Genomic DNA, 23,027 nt, shown 5'->3' with positions numbered 1-23,027 from the left:
CATCCTACGGTTCATGTTCCATATGCATGGACACATGTCAAGAGATAAAGAAAACATATAAAAGGCCTCACATTGGCTTCTCAGACAAAAAAAAAAAAAAAAATTAAATAAATAAAGAAAGAAAAAAGAAGGAAATAGAGGAGAAGAAATGAAAAGGAGAAGAAGAGGGAGAGAACTTGGCTTGGAGAAAGGAAGAGACACAAAATCAATGATCAACATTCATTTTTCTGCAACCTTATCAATTGAATAATACTCAAATTAAGTTAAATTTCGACGATTGATTTTTCTTCGAGCCATCTATTGCTCGTGATTAGGTTCACATTCACGGCGACTAAATACGGATTCACCTTCTAATGAATTGTCAATTTCATCAAATCAATCCATATTGTTAAATTATTCAAATATCAAGTAAACTCAATTTCACTAGATCTTGAAATTGATCATCCTAAATATCCAACATCAACTCATTCGATAGTAACCTCGAGCTTTAAAATTAGAACATTTCATCAAATAAATCAAAGGTTAAACAAATTTACCTTTTGTAGATTGCCAAATTTATCCTTCGGAAGATCTACCACCAGACTCTCAAATCAACAAATTCTGTTAAAAACTAAAGAAATAAAATAAACTCACATTCCATAGATCGTGAAATTGATCATCCGAAAAATCTAACATCAACTTATTTAAGAACAACTTGTAACTCTTTAATTGATAGATTTTTTCAAATAGATAAAAAATTAAACAAATTTACTCTTCATAAGTTGTCAGTTTGATCATTTGAGAGATCCGTCACCATTCTGTCAAATCAATAAATCTACACAAATTAAAATTGATCATTTGATAGATCCACCATCATCTATTGGGAAGACACTTTTAAGACTTCGAAATAAGTAGATTAGATACGTTCTTTTATTTCATTGTAAATTACTTAATTTATATTATTCAACAATTTAATTTTAAGGAAGAGATATGTATTTTACAAGAAAAAGAAATTGATTTTTGTGCATTACCTTTTTAATCTAAATTACTTAAGCTTATAAATAAATTTTTGGGGGGCAGGCTTCAGTTCCACGACAAGAGGCGGCTGCCTTACGCTCGGGAATCAAACGTGGCTAACAACCATTGGCCAGCAACCATCCGACGTGTCTTCCTCTACGAGAACACCGCCGCATTATATCCAATCCGCCTACGTGGCAGGACGCTAGCCTGGCACACCCAGATGTCAGAAATCGTAAAACATTAAAATCCCATCCCACAAAAATGAAATATTAGTTAATTAAATAATTATTAATATTAATATGGAGGATTATTCTGAGGCTGACATGGCTGGGGGCTTCTTGCAATGCGTTGCAGTGGATGTCTCAGTGAGGGAGAAAAGAGCACTTTGTAGTTTGTACTGTTCTTAGGGTTACGAATATCGCTGGAAGGGAAGAAGAAAGGAGGGCAGGGCAGCAATGGTGGAGGTTGGGTTTCTAGGTCTCGGTATAATGGGCAAAGCCATGGCCACTAATCTCCTCCGCAATGGCTTCAAGCTCACCGTCTGGAACAGGACCCCTTCTAAGGTATTCCCCCTTTTTTCCCCTTGTAATCATAATCAGATTTGTTTATCTCACTGATTTGGATGCATCGATGTCGATGAATAAATTAAATTCGTCGTACTCTGTTCTGTTCTTATTCGGCTGCGCTCTCTCATTTGAGCTTTCCTGCTCGTTTGTCCTCTTGTGTTGCTCTTGACTCGTTCTTTGGAAGATAGGGTATGATGCTGCTTGTGTTGTGGTAGTAATGTCGAGTGAGATCTATGTTCATTTCACTAGTCCACTCTTTGGTTTACTTTGAGGGGAAAATAATTTTAAAAATCTTCATTTTCAGTTAAAATTATGTTTTTGGTGCAAGGATATTGATTGAAGTACACAACACAAAATTACGTCATGGTTGGTTTGTGGAATGCAATAGGGGAGGAATAGAATAGTAACAAGGTTCCTCATCTGATTTAGGAGATAAAACTGCACTAAGTTTGAAGTGAGGAGCAAGAGGAGTGTTGACTGGTTTTGACTATTCAAACATGCCAAAACTTTGAACTACCTTCCTCAAATATTGTTTTTGAGTTAAACTGACTCTTCCTCTCATTTGGTCTCTGCATATCTCCATGCTAAGTATTTTTTTTGCTTCACCAAGATCTTTCATCTCAAACTCTTGATTTAACTGACTTTTCAGCTTGTCGATTTCTTTCTTGTTCTTTGAAGCTATCAATATATCATCAACATTCAAGAGTAAATATATAAAAGATCCATTTTGTAGTATGCGAAAATAAACATAATGATCATGTTTATTTCTGATGTACTTGTGACCCATCATAAACTAATGAAATTGTTTGTACCATTGTCTTGGAGACTGTTTTAAACCATACAACGATTTACCTAGTTTACATACCCAATTTTATTTTCCAGCAACTTGAAATCCTTCTGGCTGAGTCATATAGATTTCCTCTTCTAATTCATCATGTAAAAATGCAGTTTTTACATAGAGCTGAACTAGTTCAAGATCAAATTGTGCTACCAAAGCCATCAAATTTCGAATGGAAGAATGTTTAACAACTGGAGAAAATACCTCATTATAATCAATGTCTTCCTTCTGTGCGTAACCCTTAGCTACCAATCTAACTTTGAAGCGAACATTATTTGCATTTGGAAATCCTTCTTTCTTTACATAAACCCATTTGCAATCAATTTCTTTCTTACCCTTGGGTAGCTGGACTAGCTCCCAAGTTTGATTCTGATGAAGAGATTGCATTTTTTCATTCATCGCTTTTTTCCACTTATCTGATTCAGAGTTCCTCATTACTTCTTTGAAAGTGTAAGGAACATCATCATCTACAACTAGAAGTGCATAAGCCACCATATCAGTATATCGAGCAGGTTTTCGAATTTCTCGTCTTGGCTTCTGAGAAACAATTGATTCTTGTTATTGTGAAGATTCTTGGATTGAAATCTTCTCTTCTTGTACACTATTCCCCACCGTAACTGGAGAGTTACATCTTGTAGTCTCATTTCTCACTGGGTTTCCCAAAATTGTCTCAACCTCCACTTGTTATTGAGTACCAATGGTCTTTTCTTCAATTGGTGACTCCTTGCGTATTGTTTTCTTCATGAGCGCAAGTTCATCAAAAGACACATCCCTGCTTAAAATCATTTTTTTCGTCTCTAGACACCAATGACGGTATTCTTTGTCTCCTGCACTAATCCCCAAGAATATTACTTTCTTGGCTCTTGGATCCAACTTAGATTCTTTAACATGATAATAAGTCAAAGTACCAAATATATGTAAAGAATCATAATCCCTAGTAGGCTTTCCAGACCATACCTCATAGGGTGTTTTTCTCCCTATTACTGATGATGGTAGACGGTTGATGAGATGACACGCATATCTAACAGTCTCAGCCGAAAACCTTTTGTCCAACCCAATATCAGACAACATACATCGAACTTTCTCCAGCAAAGTCCGATTCATGTGCTCTGCCACTCTATTCTGCTGTGGTGTATCTCTAATTGTGAAGTGTCAAGTAATACCTTCATCTTGACATACCTTCATAAATGGATCCTTCATCCTGACATACCTTCATAAATGGGTCAATCGTGTATTCACCACCATTATCTGATCTAAGCCTTTTAATCTTTCTGTCAATTTGAGTTTCAACTAATTTTTTCTACTTAAGGAAAATATCACACTTCATTTTCATGCTTCATAGAATACACCCAAACTCTTCTGGAAAAATCATCAACAAAAGTGATAAAATAATGCATACCACCCAATGAAGCAGTTTTAGTAGGTCCCCATACATCTGTATGGATGTAGTCTATCAGTCTGGTGGATTGTAGTGTCAAATTTCACTCTAGTTTGTTTTTTCAGAATACAATGCTCACAAAATTCAAGTTTGCACACCTTTGCATCCTTCAACGAACCTCGCTTAGCCAATTGTTGTAAAGATTTTTCTCCTGCATGTGCCAATCGCATATGCCATAACCTGGTTGTATCTGAACCTGCATTTTTCTCAGAAACAATAGCTGCTGAGCGAATAACTGTACTACCTTATAAATAATATAAGTTATTTTTCCTTATTCATTTCATCCCCACTAGCGCACCTGATTTAATCTTTAAGGTTCCATCTTTTAAAGTGATATTGAACCCTTTAGATTCTAAGACATCCAATGAAATCAAATTTTTCTTTAGGCTTGGAACATACCTAATATCAGTCAAGGTTTTAATAGTTCCATCTTGACATTTCAACTGTATTGATCCTATTCTAGTTGTTTTATAGATATTATCATTTCCCATAAAAACAATCTCACCATCTAATTCTTCAAAATTAGAAAACCATTCCCTATTGAGACACATATGATAGAAATAACCAGAATTCAAAATCCACTCACCAAAATAATGTGACGAAGATGTTCCAATAATCATTGGCTATATTAGCATTAGAATGTGCTTTGCCCTTATTCTTTTGCTGCAATTTAAGACAATCTTTCTTCCAATGCCCTTTCTCATGACAAAAGACACATTCATGTTTAGCAGGTCTCCCACGAGATTTACTCTTCCTTCTAGGTTTACGACTTCGAGAACGTCCTTTTATTGTTAGTGCTTCTGCTGTTCCCTTATGGACCCTCTGATCCTTCTTTCTACATTCAGTACTAATCAAAGCGGTACAAACGATTTCAAAAGTAACTTTATCTTTCCCATACAATAAAGTGGTGGTCAAATGTTCATACTCATCAAGGAGAGAATTCAATAACAATAAGGCTTTATCCTCATCTTTCACCATTTCATCCAAATTTAACAAATCAGCCAAAATTTTATTGAAAATATTTATGTGGTCATTAATCGAAATACCTGGTTGATACTTGAAGCGAAACAATTTCTTTTTCAAATAGAGTTGATTTTCCAGACTCTTGGTCATAAATGTATCTTCCAAAGTTTTCCACAATTTCTTTGCAGATGTCTCTCTCATAAAATAATATTTCTGATTTTTAGCGAGACATAGACGAATTATACCACATGCCTGACGATTGATCTTTTCCCAATCTTTGTAACCCATATCCACTGGTTTATCATCCAAAGTAATATCTAATTCTTGCTGATATAGGATGTCCATCACCTCACATTGTCACATACCAAAATTATTGGTACCATCAAATTTCTCCACCTCAAACCGAGCATTAGCTATTGTCTTTGACGATGATGTCGAAGCCGTTGGGGTTGGAGTTCGTGCGGACAAAGTTTCTCTTACTCTTGCACTAGTTTCTGCCATCTTCTATATATTCAATAGCAACCAACAAAGCAAAAGGCCTAGGATGAATAGTACGCACCAAATGTGTCTACTCTGTTTATCTTATGAAATTCCACTTCGACTAGGCCGACCTCTAGGGAGCGACTGAGCCGCAATGGTCTTTGAGCACTCGCTAAGGTAAGGTCTTTCTTAGGCATCAAATTTGGAATCAAGGATCCTAACAGAGGAACACCTTCGTATTGACATTATTCAACCTAGCTCTGATACCAATTGTTGTGCCAGGCACCCCACTTGTGCCAAACACCAATACTATAACTAATGCTACTAAATATATAAAAACTAAAGCAATGCAGAAACTAATAATAAAAGACAGTAAAAGAACAAGACAAGAATTTAACGAGATTCGGTACAGAATTACCTACGTCCTCGGGCGCTGACGATCAATCCACTACTTCTTCACAGAGTACAACTTTGAGGTGTGTTTTACAAGTGGAGAGGTGAGCTTTTTATATAGCTTCAACCTCAAGTCCAAAAAACACTTCCCACCAATGTGGGACAAACAAAAAAAGTTCAACACAACTTTTCTACTGATGTGGGATAAACAAAATACCAACAACTTTGAATGGTAGTACCTTTTTTTTCGGTCAACTATTATATCCCTGCACAATAACTATTTTGTTTCACTCTATTCCATTTTGCAAACCAATTATAATCGTGCGGATTTTGCTTTGAGAATTGCCTGGCTGATATGTGTGTGTGTCAAAGCATTACATTCAAAAAGCAATTTATAATCTATCACATGCGTTAGATGTTTTGTTATGTTTGTCCAAGCACATGTAAAATTTTTTTGCTCAACAAGAGTTGTGGGACATATAGTGCATGCACAAATGCAACATGCACATGTCATGTATGCAAATCACTAGAAATTATTTTTTGAAAGGGGAGCCTGGGTTTGAGGCGTGGAAATAATCTCTTACAAAAATGTGAGGTAATGCTGCATGGTATAGACCATTGTGGTCTGCACCTTCCCCGCACCTCGCATATGTGGGAGCTTTGAGCACTGAGCTGTCTTTTTTTTTTTTTTTTTATATATATTCTTAATAGCATAGATGAAACAGCTCTGTCAACTCTACTGAAAGGAACTTCATTCCAACCATTTGGCTCTCTTTACATATGTCATATGTTTTTTCTATCAGTTTGTGATATCTAAGTTTTATATGTTGAATTTTTAGTGTGATGAGCTAGTGGAGCATGGTGCTTCCATTGGAGAAACCCCTGCAGCAGTAGTCAAGAAATGCAAGTATACTATTGCAATGTTGTCTGATCCTTCTGCTGCTCTCTCGGTTAGTAAGTCTAAATCTTTTGTGTTTTTATCACAGAAACTGTTAATCACCCTTATCGAATGTCATTTTCTGTTTACTGCTTAGGTGGCTTTTGACAAAGATGGTGTTCTTGAGCAAATTTGCAATGGAAAAGGTTACATTGATATGTCAACAGTTGATGCTAATACTTCTTCAACAATTTGTGAGGTTTGATTTGCATGCTGGTGCTACTTTTTTGCCATTCTTTTTCATTTTGTCTTTGTCATTTTATCATGTTGCATTATATTTGATCGATAGATAGTTATTTTGATGCTTGCTGCTACTACTAATTCAAAAATTGAGAAGCTTGATGTGCATTTTGGTGCTGCATTTTTTTTTTAAAACTGTTTTCTTCATTTTATCATGTTAATATATGCTTGCTTTTTCAACACCTATCTTGATGTTTACACCCCTCGGAGGGTTGGGCCATCCCTGAGCAATGCATGTTACTGATTAGGGGTTTGAATCTTGTCTCAATTACCCGGTTGCTAGAAGGAAATCAAGGGGGACCAAAGCCTGGGCCGTATTGAGAGCAGGTCAATTTATGTCCTTTCTCCTTTGTTATAAAAGAAGGTTATCAAGATGTTCAAATCTTGAAACATATCAAGTTTAAATTGCTTCAACACGTTCATTAGGATTGAAGCAGGACTAAATGCTTTGATAATTGGGGTGATGTGAAGGACTTCTTTTCATTATAAACTGAAGAAGCTGTGAGTCAGGGTCTTAGAGATTAGCAACCCTGAAACATGGTTTTGGTGTATGTTTCTAACTTGGAGGAAAGGTCAGTTAACTTGGATGCAACCATGGAGATGTCGTGGGGATGGTTCCAGTATAAAGAAGGTTATCTAGATGTTCAAATCTTGAAACTTGTCAAGTTTAAATTGCTTCAACACATTCAGTAGGATTCAAGCAAGACTAAATGCTTTGATAATTGGGGTGATATGAAGGAATACTTTTCATTATAAACTGAAGAAGCTGTGAGTCAGGTTTTTAGAGTTTAGCAACTCTGAAACATGGTTTTGGTATATGTTTCTAACTTGGAGGAAACGTTGGTTAACTTGGATGACTATGGAGATGTCGTGGGAATGGTTCTAGTATATCATGTGACATTGTGGTTGATCCGGATAGTATTGATGATGGTGTTCTCTAACCTAAGATGTATGATCAATAGATTCTTGGTGGTTACTTGTACATGACTGAGAATACTTTAGAGACTTGACTTTTGGGGGAACACCAAGTAAGCGGCCTACCTTCCCCGGTATCTTATTGGGTACTAAGTGAGCATACTGAGGAGCACTCAGGAATGGACTTTTGATATCCTCAAGTGTATTGGATTTCTGTGTGGGATTGGGAGCCCCATGGACAATTCATTTGAGAATGAGATTGTGTGGTACTCTCAGCCCCAGAGGTTTGGGTGCTTGTCCTTCTTGGTCGTCGGCTATACAGTTGGGTAGTGTCATCCTAGACCTTGATTGTACTGTAGGGATGAGACTTATGCTTAGTATTGGTGGAATGTGAGTTTATCTCCCTTATTGTTTGAGTTTAGGTTTCTCTGTGAAGACCTCAGTTGGATTAAGGGCGTTTACTCTTTGAGACTTGACCTGGGATTAGACAATTGAGTGTTTCCTTGGATGAGTATGATTGGGCTGGACTTGGTGTAGTCTTGCTGCCGCACGAGCGTGACTCCTTAATGCTTTGGCAGATCTAGGCAAGGGTGATCCTTTTGGCCATTGATACCTCCACGTACTTGACACAATGTTAATAATTCTTTTCTTTGTTCTTAGAGTAGGATCTTTATCCAAAGCATGTATTCTGAGTTGGCACTAAATTATAGCATAGAGTTAATGCTATCTAAGAGGGCAGCCTGATGCACAAGGCTCCTGTTTATGCAGGGTCTGAGGAAGGGGCAGATCATGATGGGTCTATAGTAGGTAGTCTTACCTTGCATTTTCGCAAGAGTCTGTTTCCAAGTCTTGATTCCGTGACTTCTTGGTCATGTGGAGACAATTTTACTGTTGCGCCTATGCTCGCTATCTATAGATGTATTTTAGCAGCATAATTATCTCAAAAGTCATATCTTAAATTTGTTGAACTCTTTTGGAGAGAAGAATTGGATAATACTGTGGAGTATGCACTTCTTAGTTAATTCTGAGTTGGTATAAGCTTGCTACTTATCAAGATTTCATCCCCTTCTCATGTGGATATTGTCTTGCAAAGTTGTGTTTGGATTTCTAGAAGGGGAAAGAACTAGAGATGACTTAATAATCAAAGAGAACCTGATGTTTTCATGTTCCGGCAGTAAATTTGGTTTTGTTGTCTAGAGTAGCACTTTTTTCATGCGTGACCTTGCTAAATTTATCCATTGCACAGCGCTGTGTAATGACCCTATTAATTTTTTATGATTTTTATGTTCTTCCTCATTGATTTGATCTAATTTTTAGGAACAGTATATGATTTCATGTTAAAATTTACATTTTTTAGGGATTGTTTAGAACCACTTATGCAAAAGTTCTTTTAAAAAAAAAAGTGCTGAATTTAATAAATGCTGATAATAAGTGCTGAATTGGAAAAGTATTGAAAGTTATAAGTGGTGTTTGGTTGTGTTTAAAAAGAGTGGTATTTGGATACATACTTTTATTATAGGGTATTATATAATTCTTTTTAAACATATTTTAAATTAAAAATATTAATATTTTTTAATTAACAATTCATTAATAATTATTTTAATTATTTATAATTAAAATTTAAATATTTTCTATTAGAAAAATAATATAAGATTTTTATTTTTAATTAATAATAATCTTATTATTAATGTATATTATAACATATTACTATCATATTAAATTATGATAAAAATAATAGTATTAATTAAATTTAAAATTTTAATTTATTTAATGTTAATTTAAATTAATAATAGTTCTTGTTCAATCCAGATTGAATTATAATAACTAATATGTATTCCTAAATATATGTAAAAATATTAACATTTTTTATAATTAAAAATTTAAATGATAATTATATTAATTTTCTAATTAAAATTTATATATTTTCTATTAACTAAAATAATATAATATTATTTATTAATTGACAATAATCTTGTTATTAATGTATGTTTATAACATATGATTATCACATTAATTTATGTTAAAAATAGTATTAATTATGAAATTAATTTTTTTAGTTTATTTGATGTTAATTTAAATTTATAGATGGTTTGTTTTATTCATTCTAGAATATAGTTATATTTTATTAATAATTAATAATTTATAGTATATAATAAAATAATATATGATTAATTTTTAATTAAAAATTTAATTAGTAGTTATGTTAACTATTATTTGTAATTAACATTTAGATATTTAATTAACTAAAAATAATATAATATTAATTTTTGATTGACAATAATCTTGTTCTTAATTTATATTTATAACATATGATTATCATATTAATATATGTTAAAATAATATTAATTAAATTAGTATTTTTACTTTTAATATTAATTTAAAGTTTAAATTAATAGATGGTTCTTCTTCATTTTGGAATTTATTTATGTTTTATTAATAATTAATATATTATGATAAACAATAAAATAATATATGATTATCATCTAATGTATTTTTAAATTATAAAGTAGCCACAAAATTTTATTGTATTTAAAAAATTGACCCCGCCTTTGAACAATGCCATTTATTAGTGGCCAAAAAGCTATCATATATTGTTTCCCAAAATTCACTTAAATAGTTCTCAAAAAAGTGATTTCGGAAAAACACCTTTTGCAATAAATGTTTGCTGTTGTACAAGCCAAACGCCATTTTTTGTTGTTGTTGTAAAAGTGCTTATTTTAAGTGATAAGTGTTTTAAGGACTTATTTTTTAAGTGCTCCCAAACAGGGGCTTGTTATATCTAGTTGAATTAGAAACATAACAGCCGTTTGTGTTTTTATTTTTCACTGCAGTGGCATTTAATGTTTTGAGTTTCAGAGTTCTCTTGGTTTAGGTTCGATTGGTAATTGCTGCTAAGCTCCTTTTCAAATTTGATAACAATTTTTTTTATAAGAAAAAGAAAGATTATATAAAGACAAGATAGAGAATACACAAGATAGAGGAGGGGACATCCTCACAAATACTAAAAATCCAAATAAAATACAGACAGCAAAAGTATCTTAGAACATTGAAGCTCTCCTATCACTCTAAATACAAGTTCTAGGAAATGCTGCAAAAGCACCAGGCGCTGAAAATGAAAGCCACCCAATTCCAAATCATATGAGGGGGAAAGGAAGTACTCATAAAAATCCTCAAATTCCTCTTCAATCAAATACAACATAACATACCAAACAAATTGCAACCCCGTAGAACTCTGTAATCCTTCATTTGCCCTAAACCACAAATACTCCAAAGAAAAAACTCCTCTACAGAATTTGAGCATGCCCAATACTCAATTCTAAAAAATGATTCCCCAACCTCTAGGCAAAACGTTGGTGTAAGAAAGGTGAGCAACAATCTCACTACTTCATATACTCACAACACATATGAGATGATAATGCCATAATATATCTCCTTGTCTGCAAACAATCATTGGTTTTTATCTTATAGAGGATCAGGCACAATACCAACATCTTAAATTTAAAAGGAACCTTGGCCTTCCAATAAAAAATTTCCAAATAGAAAGGACGTTGAGTTGGGGTCTGGACAACATAAGAATAAAAAGGTTGCAAATTACCGAAGTTATCCGAATGCCATATATTTTTCCATTGAAAAGAGAACTTGAGAATCAAGAATGGAATGCAAAAAAACTAAACTCAATCACCTCCCTATCATTAAGGTTTCAAAGGAAATAAAGATTCCAAGAAATAAAAGAGTTATCTTTTGTATAATTAGTTGTAGGAGAATTGTTGAAAGATGATATAAACATGGAAAAACAACACAAAAAGGAGCATCCCTTTTGTCCTCCCAACATTGAATTTTAGAACCATTCCCCAACCAATATGAAGTTAGAGAAATAAAAGGGGGATAAATTAGGGATATAAATTTATGAGGGAGTATTTCTTATGCTTCTTTTTGTAATAATTGTTTTTTCCTTGAATGGAATTAGTTGCTATGGAGCCTATTCTCGAACAACCATTGAAATACTTCTTGAGTATAGAAGTATCCTGAACTCAAAACACCCATGTTTTGATTTTGCAAAGCTCTCACACGATCATTGAAATACTTCTTGGATATAGAAGTATCCAGATCTTGTGTGGGAACCGTTTTGTCATGAAGGAAGTATGTTCTTTACCTCTTGGATGAGACTGGGCTGTTGGGATGCAATCAAAACACTGGTGGATCCTAATAGCAAGTTAGTGCGAGATATGGGTAATTTCTTGGTGACCCTGGACGGTAATGGAGTCTTGTTGGAAATATCTCGTAGTTACTCGACCTCGGCACAACAAATGTTGTAAGCTAGTTTCTCGATTCTCTGAGAACAAGTCATTGGAATGCTGTAATTCTCATCTTAGATACCTGAAAGGTGCACGTGGGAAGGTCTTTTATATCATGATTGGAGTCACATTCATATTTAGGATACACAAATGCAGATTGGGCTAGGTCACCTTCTAGCAGATGATCCACAACCAAGTATTGTACTTTTGTTGGTGGCAATTTGGTACATGGAAGATTATGAAACAAATTGTGGTGGCCAGCTTAAGTGCTAGGTTCAAGTACTGCACTATGGTTATGATACTTGTTGGTTAAAGAACATAATGGAAGGACTTGTTTTTCCACATTCTCGCTCTATGGAGTTGATGTGTGATAATTAAATTGCTATTCATGTTACCTCCAACCTAGTCGTCCATGAGTGTACAAAACTCATTGAAGTTGATTGTCACTTTGTTCTGGAGAAACTTGCGTAGGCTCATTATGATCTCTTTAAGCTTGAATTGCAACTTGCGAATTTATTCACGAAATATTTGGGGGATCTTATGTTAATTTCATTTATAATAAGCTAGGAGCATATGATATCTATGCTCCGACAAGGGAGTGTTACTAGTTATTTTGGTCATTTAGCATGTGTTATTGCTATATTAGTAGGTATGAGTTAATAAGTGTATTGAGGTCATTGTTATTGATATATATTATAAATAAAGAGGAGGCCAATTATTGTCGTTAGATCTTCCAATTCACCAAATACTTCACCACAGACAAACTCCCGACTAACCAAATGATCCTTCTTAATCTCCCCATCACAGAATAAAGAAAATCTTCCAATTAACTTCTTCAAACATCTCAGACACACAGACATGGATTCCAAGAAGAGACAAAGAATAAATAGGAATATTTCACAAACAAGCTGGAATGAGAGTAATGCAACCACCTAAAGAGAAATGCCTACACTTCTTCTTGTCTAATTATTTAGCAACTATACAATAGGAGCCTTGGATCAATGGTAAGATTGCTCCTTTGTTGACCGGGTGGCCATGGGTTTGAGCTCAAAGAAAGAGCCTCTCTACAAAAAAAGCTTAGGTGCAACGGTAAGGTTGTCGCCGTGTGACCTGGTCACGGGTTTGAGGCGTGGAAACATCCTCTTGCAAAAATGCAAGGTAAGGCTGTGTACTATGGACCCATTGTGGTCCGCCCCTTCCCTGGACCCCGCATACGCGAGAGCTTTGTGCACCGGGTTGCCCTTTTTTTAAGGCTGCGCTCACTTTGACGACCTTGCCCCTACCCTTGCGAAGCGGGGAGCCTGTGGCCCAGGGACACCCTTTTATAATAGGAGCCTAAGAAAATTAGCACAGGAATTACTTCGAGGGAGAGGCCTAAATAAGGGGGTGTTTATAAAATTAAGCATTAAATGCTTAATATTGAATGTAGTTTTGAATAGAAAAACTGAGTTCAAAACGAATTTAAATCCCTAAACCCTGTATGATTTGGGTTTGTAATATGTGTGTTTTTACCATTTAAACCTTTATGTACAGGTTTTGAGCTTCCTTAATTATTACTTAAATAAATATTAAAATATATAGAGAGAGAAATTTATGGTAATAGACAAAAAAAAAATTCTAAATCATGAGAAAAATTGCAACTTTAAATTTTAGGACAAAAGAAATTAATTATTGGGTTACCAAAAATCCGCATCTTATATATTGCAGAATTATTTTGGAAAAAAAAATCTAAAACCTAAAAAAAAGGCATCTTTAAAATTATAGAAAAAAATTGTTTTTTCTTTGATCAAAGGGCAGCCCGGTACACAAAGCTCCTGTGTATGCGGGGGCTGGGGAAGGGGCAGACCACAATGGGTCTATAGCACGCAGGACGCAGCCTTACCTTGCATTTTTGCAAGAGGCTATTTCCACGCCTTGAACCTTTGACTTCCACGTCACATGGCGACAACTTTACCATTGCGCCTAAGCTCCCTTTCTCTTAGATCAAATTTTTTCAAAAAAGTGTCCTTGTTGTGAACTCAAATATTGTTTTCCCAGGTCTGCATCTACGTTGTTTCATCCTTGTTCTTCTTCTACTTTGGTAGGTAGTTATACTAGAATTGGTGATCTGGTAAGTAGGAATACTAGAATTGGTACTTTCATAGGTAGGGATGGGCGGTCATCACGGTTTGGTCTTTGGGGGTTGTCATCAATTACAGATCTGGTATTATAGCTGATCGGATCTGGTATTGTAGCTGATCTTATCTCCACTTATTAGAGAGAGAGAGAGAGAGGATATCTGGCCTATCATCAGTTCTTTGTCATCGAGCAGAGGCCGCCATGAGGTGGTGGTTGTTGAGAGACAGAGAGAGAGAGATGATCTAGCTAGTGATCTTTGGTTTTTCGTCATTGAGCAGGGGCTGCCATGAGGTGGGTTGTTGTTGACAGAGAGAAAGGGAGGCGTCATCATTGAGGAGAGGCTGCCAGGAGGTGGGTGGTTGCTGAGAGATGAATGTGAAAGAGAGGGTATCTAGCATCAAGCAGAGGCTGCCATTAGGTGGGTGGTTGTTGAGAGAGAGAGAGAGGATCTGGCCAGTGATCTTTGATTCTTTGTTATTGAGAGGTGAGGCTGACATGAGGTGGGTGGTTGTTGAGAGATGAATGAGATCTATGTTCATCGTCTTCCTCTTCTGGAGCGATGTGGCTGTTGAGATGGATGAGATCTGTGTTTTGCATGGTCTGGTCTGCATCATTTCTTTTGTTGACCAAATCAGAGGCAATGGGAGGTATTCAAATGTCCAACCAAATGCCACTGATCTTTTGAATTCAAAGACCACTGACTGAACTGGTCCCAAGACGAGCCTATTTAGTGCATAACATCCCCCAAGTCATAGGCCACTCCTGCCCACTATGCAGTGCTAAGGAAGAGAGAGAGAGAGAGAGAGAGAGAGAGAGAGATAGAGAGAGAGATCTGCGTTCATCGCTATCGTCATTGAGTGTTTGGCTGTTGAGACGAATGAGATCTATGTTTTGCATGGTCTCTGAAAATTGTTCAGCATCATTTTATATGCTGACCAAATAAGAGGCAATGGGAGGTATCCAAATGTCCAACCAAATGGCAATGGTCTTTGAATTCAAAAACCACTGAGTGAAATGGTCCCAGTAAGAAATCCCAAGACACAAAACAATCTCAAAGATCTGTGAACAGTTAAAACTATAATATCATCCACAACTGTAGATGAGACGGAGCCTCCTCACTGCTCACACATGGCCCCTCTGTGAAACCTAAAGCCTTAAACTTAGACAACATGCTACTCAAGACATCAACAACCAAGTAAATAAAAAAGGGGACAAAGGATCACCTTGACTCAAACTTCTCGTTGCTGAGAACCAAGCTTTAGGTCGACCATTAACAAGCACCGATAAGAGGGAAGAGGAAAAACAACAACCCCTATCCAAACAGCCTCTGCTAACTCTATCATAAGCCTTTTAGGAATCTAAAAACAGCCCCGCTCTGTTTGGGACATTGCGGCCTTGACCTCTTCAAAAAAAGATCGTTTTAGCCAACAACAACTCTGCTCCTTAGAAATAAGATTCCACTCTAACCTGTCACATTGGCCTAAAAACATTCTCTTAGGAGAACAAACCCTTATAAAATGCATAATCTCTTCAGCTATAACCTCTGAATCATGAACAGAACAAGCAGTCTTCACTTCTAATTTCCTAATCATATTTCAACTACTACTCCCACTAGCAACCGTATGAACAAAAAAAGAAGTGTTACAGTTTGCCTGGTTTACCCACTTGTTCTTAACCTTCTATCTCTATCTAATCTCCATTTTTTTTTCTTATAATTTTTACACTCTGTACGACTTGTTCATATTATACTTTACTAAGAATTTATCTTTTTTCTTAGACAAATATTATTCTGTGAAACTATAATTTATTATATACTAATATGATCCATGTCATACAAATTCACCTTTTTTGTAATAACTGGATGGAATTTTCAACATATTGGTTTGGACCAAATCCAACTTTGGGTAGTCTGGTATGATATTCCATGATCTTTCACCATAACAGGTTTTCACATTGGAATCTCTTGCCACATCTGTCTAAGCAGATCATATTTAGATTGTGATATAATTCGTTGACGAGCCTAGATGCAGCTGCCAATTAACATCAATAATAGTTATCTATCACAATATCACCTAGTTTTTGCATTTTGAAAATATAAATTAGGTGAATGAAGCTTGTTAACAAGACATGTAAATAGTACTTAAATAAATAGAACATGTGGATGGGCATGTTGAGAGCTGTAATACGTAACAGAATATATTCACTATAAATGTGAAAATTTATTTGCTTTACTTGTTTACTCAAAAACACTGACTACCTTATCTAACTAAAAGTCTCATTGCTCAAGTACATGGCTCATTTGAGTTACCCATGGTTATATAACTTATATTATCAAGTATTTGTTAGATTGGAATTCTGCAACAATATTGCAAATCTTGTGGCTAACCTTGCTCTGCACCCAGCAGATATAGAGGTGGATTTTCTGGCCACACGGTACAATTATGCAGGAATTCTATGGTGGCAGCGATATACAAGATTATTATTATTTTTTTTTTGGGGGGGATCAACTGTTTGCTTAAAAAAGATCACTTCCTCTTCTGCTTTATATAAAATCTTCTGACTGTTAGAAGCAAATAAGCTTGCCTGAGGAAGTTTTTTTTTTTTTTTTTGAATAACCCTAGTCCTTTTTGTTCTCTCTTTTCTTTTTATTTTACTTTTTCTCAACAAGTTCTCATCCTTCTTTAGTTTGTATTTCTTTCTCTTAATAATTGAATATTTTTTTTTTCAAAAAACACTTCTATCTCTTACTAGTATTTATTTTGCTATAAAAATAAATTAAATCTTATATTAAAAAATCTGTTGAACTAGTTTATTGAGTTGGACGATTCCTCTGATATAACTTACCCCTACAATATTGTGTTATCTGTAAAAAAAGATACTTTTGGATTTTCATGAAGCACAAGAATCAAGCATAAGGTACTTAAGATGCTCCTACCCGCTGGGGCCACTTTTGGCAAGTGGATGGGGTTTTAATCTCTGCTAATTTCCCAATGCTTGGAGGAATTGGGGGACGGGGGGGACCAAGAATCTGAAGTCTATTTATCCAGCTTATCGGTTGGGTTCTTAATCATCAAAAGAAGAAAAAAAATGAAAGGATTAGAGATGCTCCAATACCTGACTGGCTCAGATTTGAGTTAAAATATGGATTAGTATACTGAATTTACATAGTGCTTGGCGCACACAATGATTGTGGACATGATGAGGCAGTCAAGCTAACGTTGGATTGGGTTCCAGAAAGAAATGATCAATGATGCTATAAGTTCTTAGTGGGTCTAAGCATTTATAGGAAATCATGAGTTCAAAATTCAAAACACAGAGATTTGAGAGCACTGGAGCAGTTCAGTCAAGCATGCAGAGAGAATGGGGAAAAGCAGAAGGAATATGGGGAAAGATAGGCGATCCAAACTTGGGCTGTAGCAAGGAAGATGCAGTCTTGCTGGTTATATAGCTAAGAGAGCCTGTAAATAATATTGGTACACCAAAGGCTGAGAAAAACTGCAGAAGAGCAGAGCTGAGTGAAGTGGTCAAGGTGCTGCCCAATTTTTTTGATGTCAACAACATCCCCACACTGATATAGGATCATCATCAAGAGTGATGAAACAATGAAGAAATGATTTAGTCATCAATTCATCAGTATATAGATTTGATATAATTAATATTAGAAGATGCCTGTTGATATATTTCCATTTGATATATCTTAGAATTTTTTTTACGATGATCCTCAGATAATGATTTTATTGTTTGATACAATGACATTAAATATTTTTATTATGGGGAGAATGAATATGAATGCTTTACTTGCTAGATTGCTAAAATTTCTGCATTTTTTAAATTTATGTAGGCAATTTCATCAAAAGGTGGCTGTTTTCTCGAAGCTCCAGTTTCTGGTAGCAAGAAGCCTGCTGAAGATGGTCAGCTAGTAATCCTTGCTGCTGGGGAGAAGGTAAACTTGTACATACTAATGTTATTGCATGGATATTACAACTTGTAGCAATAATATATTTTAGGGGTTTGTATGACATTGTTTCATTTTTTTTCTTTTTTTCATTTTTTTCCCTGTTGTGAAAGATCTTGAAAATTTGGAGGGAAAGCAGTTATTTGAGTGCAGTTGAGTCTGGTCTGTGGCCTATATAATGGCTGCCTAGGCAAATGCCTGTACTGCATCATGTATAACTGGATGTGAACTTTATTTATAATGAATGTATTGCAAAAAATATCTTATTATAAGATAACTTGTAAAAGTTCTCATACAAATAAATGCAAAAACGTAAAAAAAAAGAAGAGAAAATCCCTACTTTTAAGGCAGCATGAAACATAAAATTCAGGAATGTCTTAGCTAAGCTAAGAAGTGGTTAACACATGATGATAATATAGTGACAACCCCGTGTTGTCAATTGAAAATTCATACCAGATGGCAACAGTATTGTTAAATAATTGGGTATGGAAGACCTAATCACTGCGGTAGGTCTTTCTCTCCATTTATAATGTCAAATACATACAAATGACCATAATGCCCCTACTAATTTATGCTTACCGACATAGCACTAGCAGATGCTAATAATGCTATATGACCAAAATAATCATTAACCCCCCCTTTCTAGTTGGAGCATATATATCATATCCTCCTAGCTTGTTACAAATGAATTTAATATGAGGACCCCACAAGGCTGTATTGAATAAATCAGCAAGTTCCAAATTAGACTTCACATGAGTGGTTGTATTTAGATTTTGCACAAGTTTCTTCTGAACAAAGTGGCAATCAACTTCAATGTGTTTTGTCCGCTCATTGAAAACTGGGTTGGAGGCAATATGAATGGCAAAATTGTTATCACACACCAATTCCATAGACTGAAAATTTGGAAAATTCAATTCTTTCAATATTTTCTTCAACCAAACAAATTTACATGTAATGTGAGCCATGACCCTATACTCTGACTCAACACTTGAAACCACAATTTATTTTTTACTCTTCCAAGATACCAAATTATCACTGACAAAGATACACTGTCAGGTTGTGGATCTTCTCTCGGAAGATGACTGGCTCAATTTGTATCTGTATATACCTGAATATAAGTGTGACTTAGATCTTGTAATAAAAGATCTCTCCTAGGGGCACCTTTGAGATATCTCAAGATGTGAATTACTGCATCCCGGTGACTTGTTCTCGGGGAGTCAAGAAACTAAGTCACAACACTTATTGCTATATATTTGGTAGAGTGACTGTGAGATTAACTCAACTTTCCAACTAGTTTTAGGTACTGTCCTAGTTTGAGCAACAAATCATCCATTTCTAGCACTAATTTATTGTTAGGATTGATGGGTGTATTCACAAATTTGGATCCCATTAGTCCAGTCTTATCTAAAAGATGAAGAACATACTTTCTCTATGACAGGATGGTTGCCATACAAGATCTCAATATTTCTATACCCAAGAAGTACTTCAATGGTCCCAACTCCTTGGTCCCCAATGCTTTAAGGCCCTAGATACCTTAATCATTATCACCTGTAATTACAATATCATCCACATACACAATAAGTAGAATCTTGCCACATGGAGTATGGCAATAAACTATAAAATGATCTATTGCACACCTTCAGAGGCCAACTAAGAAATATAGCACCAAACCGACCAAACCCTGCTTTGGGAGACTAGTTTAAACCATATCATAATTTCTTGAGCTAGCCTACTAAGCTTGACTCCCCCGAGCAACAAACCTAGGTGGTTGCTCTATATAGGTTAGATCTCCATATAGGAAAGTATTCTTCACATCTAACTGATGTAGAGGCCAATGATAGGTGGTGGTTAAGGAGATGAAGAAACATACTAAGTCAAGTTTGGCGATGGGGGAAAATGTGTTTGAAGAATCCAAACCGTACACTTGATTATATTCTTTAACAACAAAGTGGACCTTCAACCAATCCACGAAACCATCTGAATAGAGCTTCACAATGTACATCCAATGACTACCAACTGTGGACTTATTAGGAGGAAGAGGACCAACTCACAAGTACCTATTAACTTGTAGCTCATGCATCTCTTCAATCCTTGCAGGCCTCCACCCACAATGGGACAGGTCTTTAGAAATAAATTTTGGATGTGTAACAAAAGACAAAGTACTAATAGACAGGAATATGAGGGTGACAAGAAATCATAACGAATAAAATTAGAGATTGGATGTTAGGTACAAGGGCTTTACTTTTTCGAACAACAATAAGAGGATCAACATCTTGGGAGATAGGATCATCTAACAAGGGAACAAGAGGTGTAGAAGTGGAAACTTGAGGAGGCTCTCCTCCCCTTGAGTCGCCGTGTGTACACTTGGAAATTGGCAAGATCCAAGTAATGAGAAGGACTCCAAATGGATGAGATGTGGGAGGGCTAGGCATAGGTAATAGGTGGGGATTTGGAAAGCTAGGCAAGGAAAGGGACTCATGAAAGTCGAAAGAACTTAATGAATTATAATAGTATGTAGACTAAAAAAATGTGGCATTAGTAAAGTAGGGCTATGACATTGATATCCCTTTTGAGTATAGGAATAGGTAGAAAAATATATTTGATAGCATGAGGATTCAACTTATCCATTCTTGAACTTAACTGATGGACACAGGACATAGTTGAATACACGAGGAGGAATTGAGAACAAAGGAGCCTAAGGGAAGATAACTGAATATGGGTACCAAGGATAGAGGGTGGCATTTTATTGACGAGAGAGCAAGCAGTGAGCATGATATCTCTCCAAAAAACTTTGGGGACATTCATTTGATACAATAAAGTTTGAGATCATAACAAATAAAATTAGAGATTGGATGTTAGGTGCAAGTGCTTTACTTTTTCGAACAACAATAAGAGGATCAACATCTTGGGAGATAGGATCATCTGACAAGGGAACAAGAGGTGTAAAAGTGGAAACTTGAGGAGGCTCTCCTCCCTTGAGTCGCCGTGTGTACACTTGGAAATTGGCAAGATCCAAGTAATGAGAAGGATTCCAATTGGATGAGATGTGGAAGGGCTAGGCGTAGGTAATAGGTGGGGATATGGAAGGCTAAGCAAAGAAAGGGACTCATGAAAGTCGACAGAACTTAATGAATTATAATAGTATGTAGACTAAAAAAATGTGGCATTAGTAAAGTAGGGCTATGACATTGATATCCCTTTTGAGTATAGGAATAGGTAGAAAAATATATTTGATAGCATGAGGATTCAACTTATCCATTCTTGAACTTAACTGATGGACCAAGGACATAGTTGACTACACGAGGAGGAATTGAGAACAAAGGAGCCTAAGGGAAGATAACTGAATATGGGATTTCTACCAAGGATAGAGAGTGACATTTTATTGACGAGAGAGCAAGCAGTGAGCATGATATCTCTCCAAAAAACTTTGGGGACATTCATTTGATACAATAAAGTTTGAGTGGCTTCTCCCCATTCATTTGATACAATAAAATTTGAGTGGCTTCGAGAATATGCCTGTTTTTCCACTCTGCAACTCCATTTTGTCGTGGAGTGTGGGCACAAATACCATAGTCATATAGGTAGAGAAGAGTACAGAAGTACTCGTTAGCATTATCACTATGATTTCATATGCTGACTGGCATATCAAACTAAGTTGTTACTTGAGAACAAAAGGCACAAAAGATATTAAACAATACAGAATGATCTTTCATTAATACAACCAAGTTGTCATTTTGTAGTAGTCATTGACAAATGTAACAAAGTATCAGAACCCCAACTTTGTCATGACATGATTAGGACCCCAAACATCATAATGGACTAATGTGAAAGGGTTAACTGCCGGTTTATTGACTCAGGTAGCAACGGGAACATGATGATGCTTTCCTATTGACAAGACTCATGCTTAGGATTAGACACAGAACTCCAAGTAGGATAAGCAATTTTTTTTTTCAGTGATGGATTACCAAGGGAACAATGGACTTGATGTGGTGTAGCAGCTGGAGGCAATAGGAGGAGAGAACGACTCATGGTAGTAAAGTCCACCAGCCTCACATCTAGTGCCAATCGCCTTCCATTCAACAACATGATCAAAAAAGAAGGTTACAGAACAATTTAGTCAATATCAGTAGAGTCGATAACCCAAAGACTAGTGCGAGAGATATCAAATGTCATACAAACTATAGGAATATAGGATTACCTTTTTGACCAAAAGATGCAGTGTGAAAAGATGCTTGTTGGGATGCCTGATACTGCAGGACCTTCTCCTCCACTGACATAGTTCTTGTATGTTGTTCACCTGAAGAAGTGACTGACAAGGGAACACCCTTCTGGGATTTGGGGACTCCATCCCAACACACCCACAACCTTGATATAGAAACAAATCAGAAATACACAACAAACTACATGCTTTTGGAATTCATGGATTCCATCCCAACACATAGTCTTCGACAACTGGAGCAGACCACAAACACAGCAAATGCCACTGTTTCAGGCCCCAATGAACACAATAAACATTGACAAACAGCTTTGGGAAGTATCAAACAATCATTCTCCTGGCTCTGTGCAGGAGCAACTAAAAAGGTGAGATCTTTGGAAAAAAAAAAAAACATCACCAAAAACTTCAATAACATGTTTATAGAGGGATCTGAAAACTGCAGGAGGAAATCAAGCCAGAAACATGCCTGAAATGACCTTCACATATGCTGGCAGATGGGGTCGGCCCTGCCTGCCTTCAACCTGTGCGTGAGGGTGCACAGGAGGAGCTCTGGTGATGGGATTTGTGTGTTTGTGTGTGTGTGTGTGTGTGTGTGTGTGGGGTGGGGGGGGGGGGGAGTTTGGCAAAGTCTGGCACTATGGTGTTGGTTTTGCAAAATGTATAGAGGTTTTACA

General features: G+C 35.9%; 1 protein-coding gene across 1 annotated transcript in view; it reads left to right on the top strand.

Moving 5' to 3' along the window:
* The first annotated feature begins 1,012 nt into the window (after window positions 1-1,012).
* Window positions 1,013-23,027, top strand: part of LOC131147814 (glyoxylate/succinic semialdehyde reductase 1) — a 34,372-nt gene continuing 12,357 nt past the window's right edge. The window contains exons 1-4 of the mRNA XM_058097406.1: window positions 1,013-1,562; window positions 6,517-6,627; window positions 6,712-6,813; window positions 18,024-18,125. Coding sequence (XP_057953389.1) covers window positions 1,455-1,562; window positions 6,517-6,627; window positions 6,712-6,813; window positions 18,024-18,125 — 423 coding nt within the window. The 5' untranslated portion in view covers window positions 1,013-1,454. The remainder of the gene's footprint in view (window positions 1,563-6,516; window positions 6,628-6,711; window positions 6,814-18,023; window positions 18,126-23,027) is intronic.

The sequence above is a fragment of the Malania oleifera genome, chromosome 2, assembly GCF_029873635.1.
Source record: "Malania oleifera isolate guangnan ecotype guangnan chromosome 2, ASM2987363v1, whole genome shotgun sequence".
In the NCBI taxonomy this organism is placed as follows: Eukaryota; Viridiplantae; Streptophyta; class Magnoliopsida; order Santalales; family Ximeniaceae; genus Malania; species Malania oleifera.
Note: the sequence above shows the minus strand (reverse complement) of the source record. Positions and strands in the feature narration are given on the sequence as shown.